We start from the raw sequence: 15,990 nt of genomic DNA, 5'->3' as shown, positions 1-15,990 counted from the left end.
CCCCTTCTGGCGGCTCCAGCCTTCCTAACGAGGCCTGGGGAGGACAAACGGGGCCACCGGTGACAAAGCTGGTGACGCTAGCAATTTGCACCTGAAGTAACTTGAGAGATAGATTGCAAAGGAATTCCAGATACCAGAAGCATGTGGTACGCTCAGGAGAGCTGCTGGAAGTGGATGGGTGTGAGATTAGCAGAGATATTGAGGGAAAGTTGGAAAAGCGACGAAGAAGAGAAGGCAGAGAACCTTCTCTAGAGAGGAGAGATTTTTAATTTCCTGGATTACTTTTAATGGTTAAAAAAAAATCCACATCTGTTAATTTACTGTGAGAGCCTTTGTAATTTGAGAGCTGAAGGCCTTCTCGGGGAGGGGAGGATGGCTACGGATTTGTGCAAAGAGTTAAGTCTCATGATGCGAACATGCTACGGGAGGCCCCACCTGTGTGTACAATGTACTTAAGGGATTAGAGCAAACTTTGAAATTATGATAGGTTTTACCTGGAGTAAGCACCTTACTCTTTAAGCTTCTATTTCCTTGAAGGAGGGAGGGGGGGGGGACCATCACTTTTCTCTGGTAATCAGGTGCATGAGACACTCTGCTTGTGGGATTTGATGAAGGCTTAAGTGCAGGCAGATGAAGGATGTGTTATGTCTATATTTTATTTTAAACCTATTTTCAATACTTGGTGACTGCAGTTCAAAGGTGTTGCTTCCAAGGGGTCTACCTGCCCTGAATGGAGGTGACATTTCCAGGGAGAGGAATGTGCCAGAGAGCCCCAGGAGCCCCCTTGCAGTGGGGAGGGGCTGGTGGCAGATGAAAGGGTAATTTTAAAAGAAGTTTCGCTGTGCTCTCCATATTCCCTTCAGGGTCTTCCAGAAATGCGTGTAAGTACCTGAGGCTCTCTATTTAAACGAAAGGGCGGGGGCTGGAGCAGGTGATTTTTAAACCGAAGGCATCAATTTCTTCCCTTTCCACAGGATTTACCAGGGTGCGTGCACGCGCGTGTGTGTGTGCGCGTGTGTGGGCGTGTGGATGGGCAGTGCATTTATAAAAAACGCCCGTCATCTGCCATTGGCTAAGCTACCGTCTTTGATTATTTGATCTCCTTAGATTTGTCAGGCGGGCTGAGGGAGGGAGAACACGGTAACCCCAAGTGTGCAAGCTCAAATAGGTCAAACCTATTGACCTCAAATAGGTCAAGCTCAAACCACACGCAAATAGGTCTAATAAAGTCACAGTACTTTATTTTAAAAACACTCATGTTGGAAAAAAAAATACATAGAAAAATAAAGTTTGGCTGGGGTTCTTTACTAAATGTCAAGTCACAGGCTTTCCCATCACAGACTGCAGCAGGGTTAGAGAATCCAAACTAACGTACGAAGCGGAAAACAGGCTGTCTGGGTGAAGTGGTCAGGGGCGCCCTCGCGTTCACCCACCAGGTACCCAACGGGAGTTCTTCAAGTGCCTGTTCCGCCAGTTCAGATGTGGGTGAGTGCCTCGCTCCAGTGGAGGAAAAGCAAGATGGATTCACAGACCAAATGACCTTAAACAAAGACTTTTTTTTTTTTTTTTTTTTTTTGCGCAACACAGCACGCCATCATGGTACAATGTTCAATATTTGTAGAACAGCAGGTTAAAAGAAGTAAATGGAGAGGATGGGCGAGAGTGGGTACTGAGCAGGGAGTGAGCACTAAATGCTTCTCTTAAAAGACATGTGAACGGAGCAAGCAATCTAGGCCAGTCCGCTGGCTGTGCCCCGAGTACTTGTCAGCAGCCGAGCATTTAACAGTATTTCAACGTGGAGCCCAAACGGTAGAAAATGGGGTGAAACGGGCCAACTTTCTATCAACTCTGGCAGTTTTGCCACCAACAGTAAATCGGCCCTTTTAATAGGAGGAAATTGAATGGTTTCTCACTAAACAGAATTAAGTAGTGGGATCAAGAGATTTCCAGGCCTCAGGGTACCTCATTAGTAACTGGCTTCTTTTACTCTGATGTCTCCCCTCTGCCAGGTCACCTTAAACAATCGGGTGGGAACAGAAGGGTGGCCCAATTTCTTCTTTGCCTTCTTCTCATTCTTGCTGAAGTCACTAGTTATCTCTTTTTGGGGGACCCATTCTTCATAGGCATTAAACGCAGTTCCCGAAGTATTTGGACAGTTTCATTGTCTGGTGATGGACGCCACTATAATGTTTTGAAAACTGTTTCCTTTCTCTGAGCCCCTTCTGGCAAAGTGCCCCCTCAGCTTGTGGCTGGGGACCCAGCTCCCTAAGGTGCCAGCTGCCTTTTCTCTGCACCCTGCCCGTGAACCCTGTATTTCCACCAGATGGCTCAACGATGCCCGGTTCTTCATTTTGTTCTCTTTGTGTCTGAAAGCCCAACACTTCTTACCTTCTCTGCCTTCTCCTCTGGGGATCCCAGAGGGCTGTCAGACTTTGAACTGTAACAACAGAGCCACCAGAAAGTTTATAAAGGTAGCAGTGACCTTTTAGAGCTGTCGAGTCTTTAAATAGGATTTGGGATTTAATGTTGTATTTTAAAAAAAATAATTGCTAGTTAAAAAAAAAAAAATGCATGTCTTTTAGCCAAATCAGAATCTCCAGCCCCCTCCACTATTTTTTTTCTTTTAACCCCAGGAGAGATAAAGCCTTGTTGGGGGGTGGGGGGGGGGGATAAAGACCAGATCTCAGGCTAAATAAGGAAGGTGTGTATGTTAGGTGCAGCCAGACTAAAAGTCTGGACTGAAAAGAAGCCCTTCAGCGGGTGATTGTTGTGGAGAAGGAACAAAAAATAAAAGAAGGGAGGGAGGACAGGAGTTTACAGGAAAAGGATTATGTGATCTGCCATGATGTAGTCTGAATTACAGCCCGAAAACTCCAGGAAATTTCTCGTTCGAATTCTCAGGTCCAGGGCAAAAAAGGTCCAGGGGAAGCTTTTATTGAACCTTTATTAATAAAAATGTAATGCCGCCCAGCAGCAGTGCCGAGGGCGCTCCGCAGGCTGCTGTCTCAGACATGTGGAGACTCTTCTGGCCCGGGCCCACCCCTTGCAGCAGAGTTCTGTTTATACAGCTTGTCCTAAAACCACGGTGAGTGCTTCCTGTTCTACTTGGGCCACGCTGTGAATACTTAAGGTTGGCGTGTTACTTAAAAAGGAATAATAAGAAGCTTATATTTTCACCTCCTCCTACCCATCTCCATATCCCATGCCGATCTGTGCTGAGCAGGACCGGTTTCTCTGTAAGAGCCTCTGGCTTCCACTCTCCCACAGGGACAGGGAGAAACCTCCGCTGTAAACCAAGGCCAACGAGAGGTTTTTGAACTTAGGTGTGATTCAGGATTCAGGAGGTGACACCTTCATCGTGGCCATCCTGTTTCCCTTCAGGTTTGCATCCCTCCAGGCTGATGCTCAGTTACACAAGAGGATGGAGTTGAAACAACATCCTTGGAAGTGATGGGGACTGCTCATACGGAAATAGAAAGTGCTAGAGACAGCACTAGACTTTGTCCCTCCCCACTTCACGCAGGTCTTTAAGAGCAAAAATGGCCCATTTTATGTGTTAGGGAGCCGTCTGGATATTAGTCACTGTCCCAGATCTTTCACTAGCCCCCCCAGTGAAGAACCTAGGATGTCCATGCAAACCTCCAACAATTTCGGCCTGCATACCTCTTCCTCCTCTGTCCTCCCTGAGCCTGGTCCCTTTTGCCATCCAGAGAGACACGCTGGGGAAGGCAGTGTTTTTTGATCATTCGTGATTGTCATCTGAGCTGGCATTACCAGAAAGCCGGGTTCCAGCCTCCCAAGCAGTACAGGTAGGGGTAGTAAGGGTAGCTGTTACACATGGAGATGAGGGAGGCTTGAGATAAACCCTCCTCTTTCAGAGCCGGCAGGGAGGAGTGCTTCTCCAGGCCTCCCAGGTCCGAAGTGAGCTGCTTTCGCTTGGTCTTATAGCGTCTGTTCTGGAACCATATTTTCACTTGGGTCTCAGTGAGCTTGAGGTTCTTGGCCAGGTGAGCCCTTTCAGGAGCTGACAGATACTTCTGGTGGCTGAACTTCCTCTCTAACTCAATGACCTGAGTGTGGGAGAAGGCGGCTCGAGAGCGCTTCTGTGGCTGCTTCGGGGTTTGGGGAAGGCTTGGCAAGGCGCCTGCACTGTTTTCATAGTCCAATAGATAAGCCTCAAAGTGTCCATCTGGAGAGAAGGGAGAAGGAGGGATGGGAAGGAAAAGGTTACATGTTAGAGGGTAGAGAACGGAATTCAATACACCCTTATCTCCGTGGTAGTGAACAAACGGCCCAGTGTCATCTTGGATACATTTCACTTTCTTCACATGACTAAGGAACTCTCCCTAGTAGGGAGTGACTGAATCCGTATATTATGTATTCGTTTTCTAATAGTCATCAAGAACCCAAAGTTAGGAGAGGTTAGTGGTGGAACTTCCTGCCATATCGTCCAGCAGAATTAAACGGGGTCCTGGATCAGTGTATTGAGGTGGGAGAAGGGACCCAGGCAACACACAGAAAGAAAACACCTGGTAAAGCAGGACCCAAAGACATCAGTGTTAACTTCCAGGTGGCAGGAGAGGGTCTGCGCTATAGGAGAGGTGGCGGGGGCTAAGGACAAGTTCATTCTCTGACTTGAGTCCCCTTTTTTCTAAACAAGCCTGTAGGATGCCTCATCCGAAGTGACAGGAAAGGAAATAAGAGTAGTTTAGAGGTGTCCAATGGTGTTATATTTCCTGAAGGCCCGAGGGGCCTTCCAAACTTAGTTTTATTGCCCATGGAATTGGGAAGCAGAGGGGGTCTTCCCTGGTCAAACCCTAATTTATTGATATTAATAAGTTGCGATCAGTTATTTGTTATATGGTAGTAATCGTAACTGCCAAGAGGCATTGAGGGGCGGGCGCCGATCGAGGGTCGCGCGGTGGCTGGGGGCGGGTGGCGGGTTTTTCACCGGGGACTCTGGGGCTGGGGACGCGGTGCGCGCGCTCGCAGGGGAGCCCGGGGCGCCAGAGCCCGCGGGGCTGAGAGCGCCGTGCCCGGCGAGAACAGCCCATGCAAAAACGCTGCGCCGCTCGGACGGCCGGGCTCGGGGTTAATTTCCGAGGCGCGCCCGCGGCGGGAGGCGGTGGGGTCCCTTGGCCTGTCGCCGCGGGGCCCCGCATCCCTGCAGCCGGGGCTGCGCCCTCCCCGCCTCGGACCCGCCCTCGCGGCCCCCAGGCCGGCCCGCCCCTCCCGCGGGACCGCACCCTGGCCCAGCCCGGCCGCCTCACCTGGCTCGCTCGCCGCCGGCTTGTCGGCCTCCTGCGCAGCGCGCGGCCGGGCGCCCCACTCGTCCTCCGGCGCCCCAGCGCCGCCTCTTCCTCCCTCGGGCTCCGGCTCCAGCTCTCGCCGCGCGTCCGGCTGGCACGGGGGCTGCGGGCTGCCCGTGTGGCCGCCGCGCCGCTCCGCGCCGTCCCGCAGGATGTCCTGGATGAAGAAGGAGGTGAGCGGCTTGGACTGGCCGGCCGCCCCCGCCTCCCTGGGCCGCGGCTCCGGAACCCTGAGCATCCCGGCGGCTCGGCTGCAGCCCCGGCGGCGTCAGCTGCGTCCGCGGCGTCCGCACCACTTTCACTTTCCGCCTCCCCGGCGCACTTATAGCCCCGGGGGAGCGCGCCGCGCCGCCTTCCCATTGGCCGCGGCCAGCCGGGCCCAGCCGCGGATTGGCCGCCGGCGCTCCAGGTGAGGGGGGTGGAGAGGGGAGTCCCTCGCGGGGTCTCCGTCACCGCTGCCCAGGAGGATTCCTCCCCCAATTCCTTCTCCTCGCCCTTGGCCTGCATCCCTCTGCCCTGCGATCTTTCCGCTGGCTCCGAATGAGCACCAAAGAGGGTCTGCTCTGCTCCGACCCACATCGGAAGTTTAGACCTTCTGGGGAAGGATGATGCAGAAGAGACAGACCCGATTTAGCTCTCATAGATTGTTAAAGCGCCTTTGCTCACGAAGGGTGGTGAAATTACTACGACCCAGTTTACAGACGCAATTTCTGGGGGCCCGTGACAAGGAGAGATCGGTAGCAAAACTGGATCTCCTAAGGCTTTCAAAGGGACAGGACAACTCAGTGCTGCACCCGACCCCAGGCTGGATTCTGTACTGGACGCTATTGGGGCCGTTGATGAAAGTGGAATAAGGACGATGGATTAAAGTATTGAATCAGTGTTAAATTTCCTGAGATTCTCACATGTGGAATTTCAGAAACAAAACAGGTGAACATACGGGAGGTGAAAAAAAAAGAGGGAAATAAACCACGGGAGACTCTTAAAGACAGGACTAGCAGGGTTGCTGGAGGGAGGTGAGTGGGTGATGTGTATTAAGGAGGGCACTTGTGAGGAGCACTGGGTGTTGTATGTAAGTGATGAGTCACTGAAAAGTCTACTCCTGAAACCAATATTTCATTGTATGTTAACCAACTAAAACTTAAATTAAAAAAAAAAGAAAAGAAAAACAATTACTGAAATGAATAGTAAGTACTGTGACTGTGTAAGAGAATATTCTTGGGAAATAAACATGAAAGTGCTTAGGGGGAGGCCCACGGTGGAAGAAACAGCCTGAAAGGATTCAGAAACAATGATATAGGTTGATGGATAGATGCCATCTGATAAAGTGAATGAGTTAAATATTAACAGTTGAAGAATCTGGTATGCTGGTGTTCTTTTGAACTATTTTTATGTATGCAACTTTTCTGTACCTCCTGATCTAAGGCACCTAGCATTCCACTGGAAACTTCACAGGGGGGTCATGTGGAGTGTCTGGGGAGGAAAGAGAGGGAGTAGGCCATTGTGGATAAAGCAACCGCCAAAGAGAACCACGCTGTCTGTATAAGGGGAAGGTCTTTGGCAAATACGGTCTTCTTCTCTCATTTTTTTTTCATTTCAAAAAAAAAAAAGTTCAAACATTTTCTTTTGCAATATTACAGATTTACAGGAGTTTGCAAAATTAGTACTCCCGGGTCCACCCAATGACATATTATGTAACTGCAGTATGATATCAAAACCAGGAAGTTGACATCAGTGCATTACCGTTAACTACAGACGTTATTTTATTTTCATCGTTTTAAAACCTGCATTCGTTTTTGTGTGTGTCTAGCTCTATGCAATTTTATGACATGTATAGATTCCTGTAATGCTACCATCAAGATCTAAAATCGTTCCATCACCACACAAGAACTTCCTGTGCTATCTCTTCGTGTTTGTGTATCCAAGCCCCTTCTGTCCATCTCTGACCCTCAGCAACCACTAATCTGTTCTTCATCTCTATAGGTTAACCATTCAGAGAATGTTACACAAGTGGAACCAAACATCGTATCAATGTAACCTTTTGCAACTGGCTTTTATCATTAAGTGATGTCTCTGAGGCCCACTTGTCGCATATATTGTTGTTAATAGTTAATACTTTCTTATTGCTGGATAGTATTTCACTGTGTGGATCTCCCTGAGTTTGTTCGACCATCCACCCACTGAGGGACAGTCAATGTGTTTCCGTTTTTTTCTCTGGTATGAACGAAGGTGCTGTGAACAGTCATGCACAGCTTTTCATGTTGAACATGAGTTTTCGTTTCTCTGGGATAAATACCCGGGGCAGCAACTGCTGGGTCACGTGGTAATTGCACATCTAGTTTTGTAAGAAGCTACTAACCTGTTTTCCCCAGTGGTTATACCACTTTCAATTTCCACCAGCAAAATATGAGAGTTCCAGCTTCTACATATCCTCATCAGCATTTGGCATTATCACTGTTTTTTATCTTAGCCATTTTAGGAGGTGTGAGGTGATATCTCACTACGGTTTTTAATGTTTAGCTTGCATTTCCCAAATGGCTAGTGATATTGAACATCTTTTCACGTGCTCCTTTGCCATCCATATCTCCTCTTTGGTGAAATATTTGTTCAGTTCTTTGGGGTTTTAATAATTCTTTTTTTTTTTAATTTTTTTTAACGTTTATTTATTTTTGAGACAGAGAGAGACAGAGCATGAATGGGGGAGGGTCAGAGAGAGAGGGAGACACAGAATCTGAAACAGGCTCCAGGCTCTGAGCTGTCAGCACAGAGCCCGATGCGGGGCCCGAACCCACGGACTGCGAGATCGTGACCTGAGCCGAAGTCAGACGCTTAACCGACTGAGCCACCCAGGCGCCCCTTAATAATTCTTTATATATTCTCTATGTGGGCCTTTGTTGACTCTGTGGTTTGCGAAGATTTTCTCCCCATTTCCGGCTTGTCTTTTCATCACTTAAACAGAATATTTCACAGCACAGGAGGTTTTTTTTATGTTGGTAGACTCCAACTTACTGATTTATTCATTTTACATATTTTGCCGTTGGTGTCATACCTGAGAATTACCTGCTTACCCCTACTACTGAAGACGCTCTCCTATGTTATCTTCTCTAAGTTTTATATTTTATTTTAAGATCCACAATCCATTCTAAGTTTATTTTTGCCTATGGTGTGAAATGGAGGTGGAGGTGAAATTGTTAAAATCTAGAGCTGGGTGGCATTTCAAATCAGTGGAGGAAATGTGAATTATTGAATAACTAGTCCTGCCATTTGGAAAAAAATAACATTCTCTTCTTATAACAAACTAAACCCCAGATGGCTCAAAAATTTAAAACATAAACAGGCGTATATTAAACTAAAAAGGTTTCCCCACATTCATCATTGGAGACATGCAAATTGAAACCACATTGATATACCCTTTTTCCACCTATCGGATTGGTAGAAGTTAAGAAGGCGGATAACGTGCAGTGTTGTTGTGGGGGGCGGAGTGTGGAGGAAGTTGTTTCCATGCCAAGTTGGAGGAAAAGTGGATCAGCTTGTTACATTTGGACGACAGCTTGTCAAAATCTGTCGGAATTAAAACTGGTCATATCTTTTGACACAGCCATTCCATGTTTAGACATTTACCCTAGAAATATACAAGTATACATTGTACTACTTGGGAAAATCTCCTCGAGTTTGTCAGAGACTGATTCAAGTTGCAAAATAATGTTATAGAATAAACCATTGTGTAAGGGAAAAAAAAAAAGAATGGTTACAAGTTGTCTAAATGATATTTTACATTTGAGCATTTTTTGCACGTAGAATGCACCTAAAAGGATGTGAATATCTCACTAGGGGGCATTTCCTTCTGCTAATGTACAATTTCAGAAGTTAAAACTGTAGAATGGAAGCTGAGCTCACCACCTCCATCTCAGGTCTCAGATGTCCCTTTGGAATGGGGACACCGCTCACAGCACTCTCCCTCAAATCGCTTCATGGGGCCTTCCTTTTGTGGTTTGTACTTGGGATGTTTATGTGGAGGGGTCCTCTCCTTTATTAGACGGTGAGCTCCTTGCCTAGGGACGATATCATTCTCATATCCGTACTGTCCCTAACACCTGGCTTAGATCAGACACACAGAAGGTGCTCAATAAATGTTTGCTGGCTGGATGTCCAGCTTTAGGCACTGGGAGGCATCTCCCAGGCTGGCAGCATTATCCATAAGGAACGGCAAGGCCCCAAGGCAAATCAGTGTAAGGTCTGCCCTTCTCCCCTTGCCATGGCCGTGACACAGGTGACAATGAGTAAGGGCAATCAGGAAGACACAAAAGAGTTGCATTAGGACCCTTTAGATGGAATAGAATTCAGAGACAAATAATACCCGCTCTCCGCATGTCCCCCTCCAAATCTCTGGAGCTTTTTTTTTTTTTTTAACGTTTATTTATTTTTGGTGGAATCTTTTGGGTTTTCCATATAGAGTATCATGTCATCTGCGAAGAGTGACAGTTTGACCTCCTCCTGGCCTATTTGGATGCTTTTTATTTCTTTGTGTTGTCTGACTGCAGAGGCTAAGACTTTCAATACTATGTTGAATAACAGTGGCGAGAGTGGACATCCCTGTCTTGTTCCTGACCATAGGGGGAAAGCTGTTAGTTTTTCCCCATTGAGGATGATATTAATGTTAGGTCGCTCGTATGTGGCTCTTGTGATCTCGAGGTATGCTCCTTCTATCCTTACTTTCTTGAGGGTTTTTATCAAGAAAGGGTGCTGTATTTTGTCAAATGCTTTCTCTGCATCTGTTGAGAGGATCATATGGTTCTTGTCCTTTCTTTCATTGATGTGAGGAATCACGCTAATTGTTTTGCGGATATTGAACCAGCCCTGCATCCCAGGTATAAATCCCACTTGGTCGTGGTGAAGAATTTTTTTGATGTATTGCTGGATCCGGTTGGCTAATATCTTATTGAGGATTTTTGCATCCATGTTCATCAACGTTTATTTATTTCTGAGAGAGAGAGAGAGCACGAGAACACGCGGGGGAAGGTCAGAGAGACAGGGAGAGAGAGAATCCCAAGTCGGCTCCGCACTGTCAGTGCAGAGCTCAATGCAGGGCTCACATTCACGAACTACAAGATCGTGACCGGAGCCAAACCCAAGAGCCGGCCGCTTAACCGACTGAGCCAGCCAGGTGCCCCCGGAACTTGTGAACGTGCCATACACACAACAGAGGGGAGCTAAGGCTACAGATGGAGGTAAAATTGCTCATCAGCTGACCTTGAGATGGGAAGGTTATTCTGGATCTTCCCAGTGGGCCCAGTGTGATCACAGAGTTCTTACAAATCAAAGGAGGCAAGAGAGTCTGAGCCAGAGAAGGAGATGTGACACCAAAGCAAGATCACAGTGACGGGAAGGGAGAAAGACTCACTTTGCTGACTTTGAAGATGGAAGGGGAACCTGAGCCATTGAATGCAGGAGGCCTCTAGAAGCTGGAAAAGGCAAGAAACAGATTCTCCTCTGGAGCCTCTAGAAGAAATGCAGCTCTTCCGGCAGCTTGGTTTTAGCCCAATTAGTCCCATTCTGGACTTCCGCCTTCTAGAAATGAATGCAGAGGCATTTACGGAAGGACGCAGAAATGAAGAGAGGATTCCCAGCTCTGTTTTTTTTTTTTATTTTTTTTTATTTTGAGAGAGAGCACAAGCGGGGGAGAGGTAGAGAGAGAGGGAGAAAGAGGGAATCCCAAGTTGTTAGCACAGAGCCCAATGTGGGGCTCGAATTCAAGAGCTGTGAGATCATGACCTGAGCTGAAACCAAGAGTCGGATGCTTAACCGACTTAGCCACCCAGGCACCCCACCATCTGTTTTGATATGAACTTTGAGACCTTTATTTAAAAAATTGAAGTATACATTTAGACCCATAATTTCATCCCTTTATTAAAATTGCCCTTTTTGTGGGGCTCAGTTGGTTAAGCATCTGATTCTAGATTTTGGCTGAGGTCCTGATCTCATGGTTTGTGAGTTTGAGCCCCGAGTTAGGCTCTGTGCAGACACAACGAGCCTGCTTGGGATCCTCTCTCTCCCTCACTCTCTGCCCCTCCTCTGCATGCCTGTGCTCACTCTCTCTCTCTCTCAAAAATAAACATTAAAAAAAAAGTCCTTCTTGTATATTTTCTTCAGCCATATTCTGTTGTAGGATACGCGTGATTTTGTATCCCGTTTTTTCCTTCCAACTTCATATTATAGTATAAGCATTCATATGTTGCTCCTTTAACAGATTTTAGAAGCCATCTAGATTTGGGGGAGCTGGGTGGCTCAGTCAGTTAAGCCTCTGACTTTGGCTCAGGTCATGATCTCGCAGTTTGTGAGTTCGAGCCCCGCATCAGGCTCTGTGCTGACAGCTCGGAGCCTGGAACCTGCTTCGGATTCTGTGTCTCCCTCTCTGTCTGCCCCTACCCCACCCACGCTCTGTCTCTGTCTCTCCCTTTCTATCTCAAAAATTAACATTAGAAGCCGTCTAGATCCAAAGATGCTGAGAGTTTGGAATCATCTAATATAATTTTTTGGTTTTCTAGGAAAGAACCTGAGGTTTACAGAGACCATGGAACTATAACTGGAAGTCCAGGCTCATGAACTCCTGGCACCAACATTTCCATTGTATCACCTTCCCCGCCTCTGCAGACCCCTTCCTGCCTCCAGTGCCACCTTCCAGAATGGAAAGTGGGAGCAGAGTTTATAGAATTGTCCTGTACAGGGGCGCCAGGTGGCTCAGTTAGTTAAGCAGCTGACTCTTGCCTTTGTCTCAGGTCATGATCTTAAGGTTCGTGAGTCTGAGCCCCACACTGGGCTCTGCGCTGACAGTGTGGATTCTTCTTGGGATTCCCTTTCTCCCTCTCTCTCTGTCCCTTCTCCGTGCTCTCTCTCTCCAAGTTAATAAATAAAGTTAAGGAAAAAAAGAATTGTCCTGTATAAAATGTGTTTTAAAACGTCCCCGGGATTTGTTTTAGGCGAGTATGTATGGTAACACATGCAGACACAGAAATGTCTGTCATGGGGCGCCTGGGTGGCTGGCTCAGTTGGTTAACCATCTGACTCTTGATTTCGGCTCAGGTCACGATCTCATAGTTCATGAGCTCGAGCCCCACGTCGGGCTCTGCGCGGACAGTGCAGAGCTTGCTTGCGATTCTTTCTCTCCCCCTATCTCTGCTCCTCCCCTGCTCCCACCCTTTCTCTCAAAATAAATTAAATAAACATTAAAAGTCAAAATAAATAAATAAATGACTGTCGTGAAGGGAAGGTTTATACTCACAGGTCCCTAATAACAGGAGGCGTGACACAGTGTAGGGCCACCTGGGAAATCACCGGGGTCGAGAGGCAGCGAGGGCAAGAGGACAGCATGGACTCAAGCCTTTATTGTGGTTTTTGTGGGATGGAATGGGAAAGGCTTAGGGTTGGATGGTTTCAGTCATTTCAGCAGGCTCTGGGCTCTAGGGATGGTCTCTACTTGTCTGGTACCTGGCCCTGGGGGGATTTGGGGCAGGAAGGATATTGGCTTGGTGGGCGACAGCTGGAGAACAGAGGGGGTTGGGGATATGGGATCAGGATTGGTTGGTTTGCAATTCACGCTGGCAGGCAAGTTGTTTGCCATTCCTGGGAATTTGCTAACCCCGAGAGTGGCTGGCCCTCCCCAGGTCGTCAAGGCCCCAAGGCGTCTGACTATCATAAAATACAAACAATAACAAACACGGTTAATACAAAATGCTTTGCTGGCACGCACCATTTTCACAGCGCCATTTTTCTTTTAAAATCTGTTGCAAGGCCTCTGGGAGTAGCCACACCCAGCGGATGCTCTGTCTCCATACATCATGATGTGTGCCTTCCATGAAGACACTTGATGTTGGCTTTGCTGATTCTGGAAGACAAGAAGATCAAGAAAGGAACAAGATGCGTCGACCGTAACCACCACCGCAACGCAAAGGACTATACACCTTGCATCAGCCAACAAGGTTGATCAGACTTCGCAGAAGGTAGCAGTCCCAGTTAATGTCCAGATGGAGGTAGGGAGGGTTGAGGAACAATCCCAGGGTCTAGCCTGGTTGGTGGCACAGCTTCAGGGGTAAATGTCTGGGTGCAGTGTTTGCTTCCGTAAGGCCACCTGCTCCTGACAGAAAGGAGATGGTTGGAGGTTGACCTTTCTCTTATTCCCTTTCCCTTTTATAGCCACCGGTCCCGGGCCCCTTGCCCCACATCTAATGGATCTAGATGTGCCTCAGTGAGAGAAGACTGTCTGAATTTCTCATGGTAAAGACTCCCACCATCCTCAGTATAAAATAGGCCTCCCTGGGGCGCCTGGGTGGCTCAGTCGGTTAAGCGGCCCACTTCGGCTCAGGTCATGATCTCGCGGTCCATGAGTTCGAGCCCCGCGTCGGGCTCTGTGCTGACAGCTCAGAGCCTGGAGCCTGTTTCCGATTCTGTGTCTCCCTCTCTCTCTGCCCCTCCCCCGTTCATGCTCTGTCTCTCTCTGTCTCAAAAGTAAATAAACGTTAAAAAAAAAAAAAGAAAAGAAAAGTAAAATAGGCCTCCTTGGTATAGTGCCGACAGTGCTTTTTTTTTTTTTTTTCAATGTTTGTTTATTTATTTTGAGAGAGAGAGAGAGAGAGAGGTACAGCCACTCTGGAAAATAGTGTGGAGGTTCCTCAAAAAATTGAAAATAGACCTACCCTATGACCCAGCAGTATCACTGCTAGGAATTGACCCAAGAGATACAGGAGTGCTGATGCCTAGGAGCACTTGTACCCCAATGTTTATAGCAGCACTCTCAACAATAGCCAAATTATGGAAAGAGCCCAAATGTCCATCCACTGATGAATGGATAAAGAAGATGTGGTCTATATATACAATGGAACACTACTTGGCAATGAGCAAGAATGAAATCCTGCCATTTGCAGCAACGTGGATGGAACTGGAGGGTATTATGCTAAGCGAAATAAGTCAGAGAAGGACAGATATCATGTTTTCCCTCATATGTGGATCCTGAGAAACTTAGCAGAAGACCAAGGGGGAGGGGAAGGGGGAAAAAGTTACAGAGAGGGAGGGAGGCAAACTGTAAAAGACTTTTAAATACAGAGAACAAACTGAGGGTTGATGGGGGATGGGGGAGAGGGGAAAGTGGGTGATGGGCATTGAGGAGGGCCCCTGTTGGGATGAGCACTGGCTGTTGTATGCAAGCCAATTTGACAATAAATTATATTTCCGAGAGAGAGCGAGAGAGTGAGCGAGAGAGAGAATCCCAAGCAGGCTCCGTGCTGTCAGTGAAGAGCCCAACGTGGGGATCTGAAATCAAGAGTCAGGTGCTTAACTGACTGAGCCATCCAGGCACCCCAGTGCCAGCAATTCTTAAACCTGCTTTCCTGGGTGTGGGGGTGGACGAGTGGGAAAACACTCTCCTCTATGTTCTTGGAAGATCAGTGATGTTGGAACTCGGGCTTTCCCCTTCCTTTTCCTTCCAGGCTGGATGGGAACATTAAAACGCTGGGTCCGTATCTTACTGGACGGGCTCCTGTTTGTCACCCCATCCTCATGCCCCCCCTGCAGGAGCACTAAAGACTTTTTTGCCCACGGGGCAAAAAGAATCGTTTAGAAGCAGCTTCCAATGTGTCTTAGAACCCCAGAAGAGCTGGGGCGGGGCGGGGGCTGCCATTTTGGAAGAAGTCAGCGGCTTATGGAGTAGGCTCTAGCTGTGGGACCTTGGGCAAGTCACCTAACTTTTCTGAGCATGCCTGAGTTTCCTCATGCAAAATGGGTGCAAAAAACAGCATCCCCTTAAGCATCGTTGAGAGGAACATATTGAAAAACCGTAGAGCCCCGCCTGCAGCCTGCCCGGGGCTGGCTCGTTTACTTCTACTAGTCATGTTCAGCTCTCGCCTCACCTCTGCAGTGTATCAAATTTGCTTTTTTTTCCAGGCACACTGCAACAAGGCTGAGCAAATAGGAATTGTGGATCTAGGAGTCCCTCCTAAAACTGGGGAAGAGAGGGACAGGAGAGCGTGTTGAATAGATGACCAGGCTTCGGGTCCCGTCCTGCGGTTCTTTCCCACCACGCCGTCTACATCATAAAAACTCCATCTCCCAACTCTTCATCGTAGCCTTCCGACCGCTTCCGCGTGGGCCTCAACGTCCTTGCGTCCTCTTGTCCCCCTTCCTCCCCGACATTCTCTTCTGCTTCCACTGACTGTTTCCAGCATGGTTTCCACCCGGGTCCCGCCCAGTCCTGTCTTCAAGCCTCTAGGCATGCTCCGGGTACATTTTCGTCTCTCATTTACCTTCACCGGTTCAATTCCCACCCAAAAGGCTTTGTAGACCTCCCCAGTCTTCAGCCGTGGCTCTGCTGCCTGTTTGGGCATTTAACCCTCTACTGCCTTGGAGAATTTAATCACTGCATGTTTACCAGTTCTGCCATTAGCCTCATTGAAGGTCAGGGCCATGTCTCGGCTCCTCCTTTTCCTGCACTGCGCCAGGAAAGCAGGGAGAAAACTGATATATATTGAATGCGCACTCTGGACTGACTCACTAGAGACCTTTAATCTGCACTATACAGCCCACTGAGGATCACTTTTTACAGGTAAGGAGACTGAAGCTCCGAGATTGAGGGTGGCATGCCCAGGTTCTCAGAGCTAATCCGGATTGTTCCGAGTCTAAAGCCGGTGCCTTC

General features: G+C 48.0%; 1 protein-coding gene across 1 annotated transcript; it reads right to left on the bottom strand.

Moving 5' to 3' along the window:
• Nucleotides 1-1,215: 1,215 nt before the first annotated feature.
• Nucleotides 1,216-5,594, bottom strand: NKX3-1 (NK3 homeobox 1). Its single transcript, XM_058720295.1, has 2 exons — nucleotides 5,271-5,594; nucleotides 1,216-4,189 (listed from the first exon to the last, which is right to left on the bottom strand). Exons 1-2 carry the CDS (start codon nucleotides 5,545-5,547, stop codon nucleotides 3,771-3,773), a joined length of 696 nt encoding a protein of 231 aa, XP_058576278.1. The 5' UTR covers nucleotides 5,548-5,594; the 3' UTR covers nucleotides 1,216-3,770.
• Nucleotides 5,595-15,990: the final 10,396 nt, after the last annotated feature.

The sequence above is a fragment of the Neofelis nebulosa genome, chromosome 3 (assembly GCF_028018385.1).
Source record: "Neofelis nebulosa isolate mNeoNeb1 chromosome 3, mNeoNeb1.pri, whole genome shotgun sequence".
NCBI classification, from domain to species: domain Eukaryota; kingdom Metazoa; phylum Chordata; class Mammalia; order Carnivora; family Felidae; genus Neofelis; species Neofelis nebulosa.
The sequence above is the reverse complement of the archived record's forward strand: the minus strand, read 5'-3'. Positions and strand labels throughout refer to the sequence as shown.

What these genes read in the sequence shown, in the direction of transcription:
- NKX3-1 (XM_058720295.1), bottom strand. Translation starts at nt 5,547, where the DNA reads ATGCTCAGGGTTCCGGAGCCGCGGCCCAGGGAGGCGGGGGCGGCCGGC. An exon ending in GCCGGCGGCGAGCGAGCCAG is followed by an intron (nt 4,190 to 5,270) that starts GTGAGGCGGCCG and finishes CCTTCTCTCCAG; the next exon opens with ATGGACACTTTGAGGCTTAT.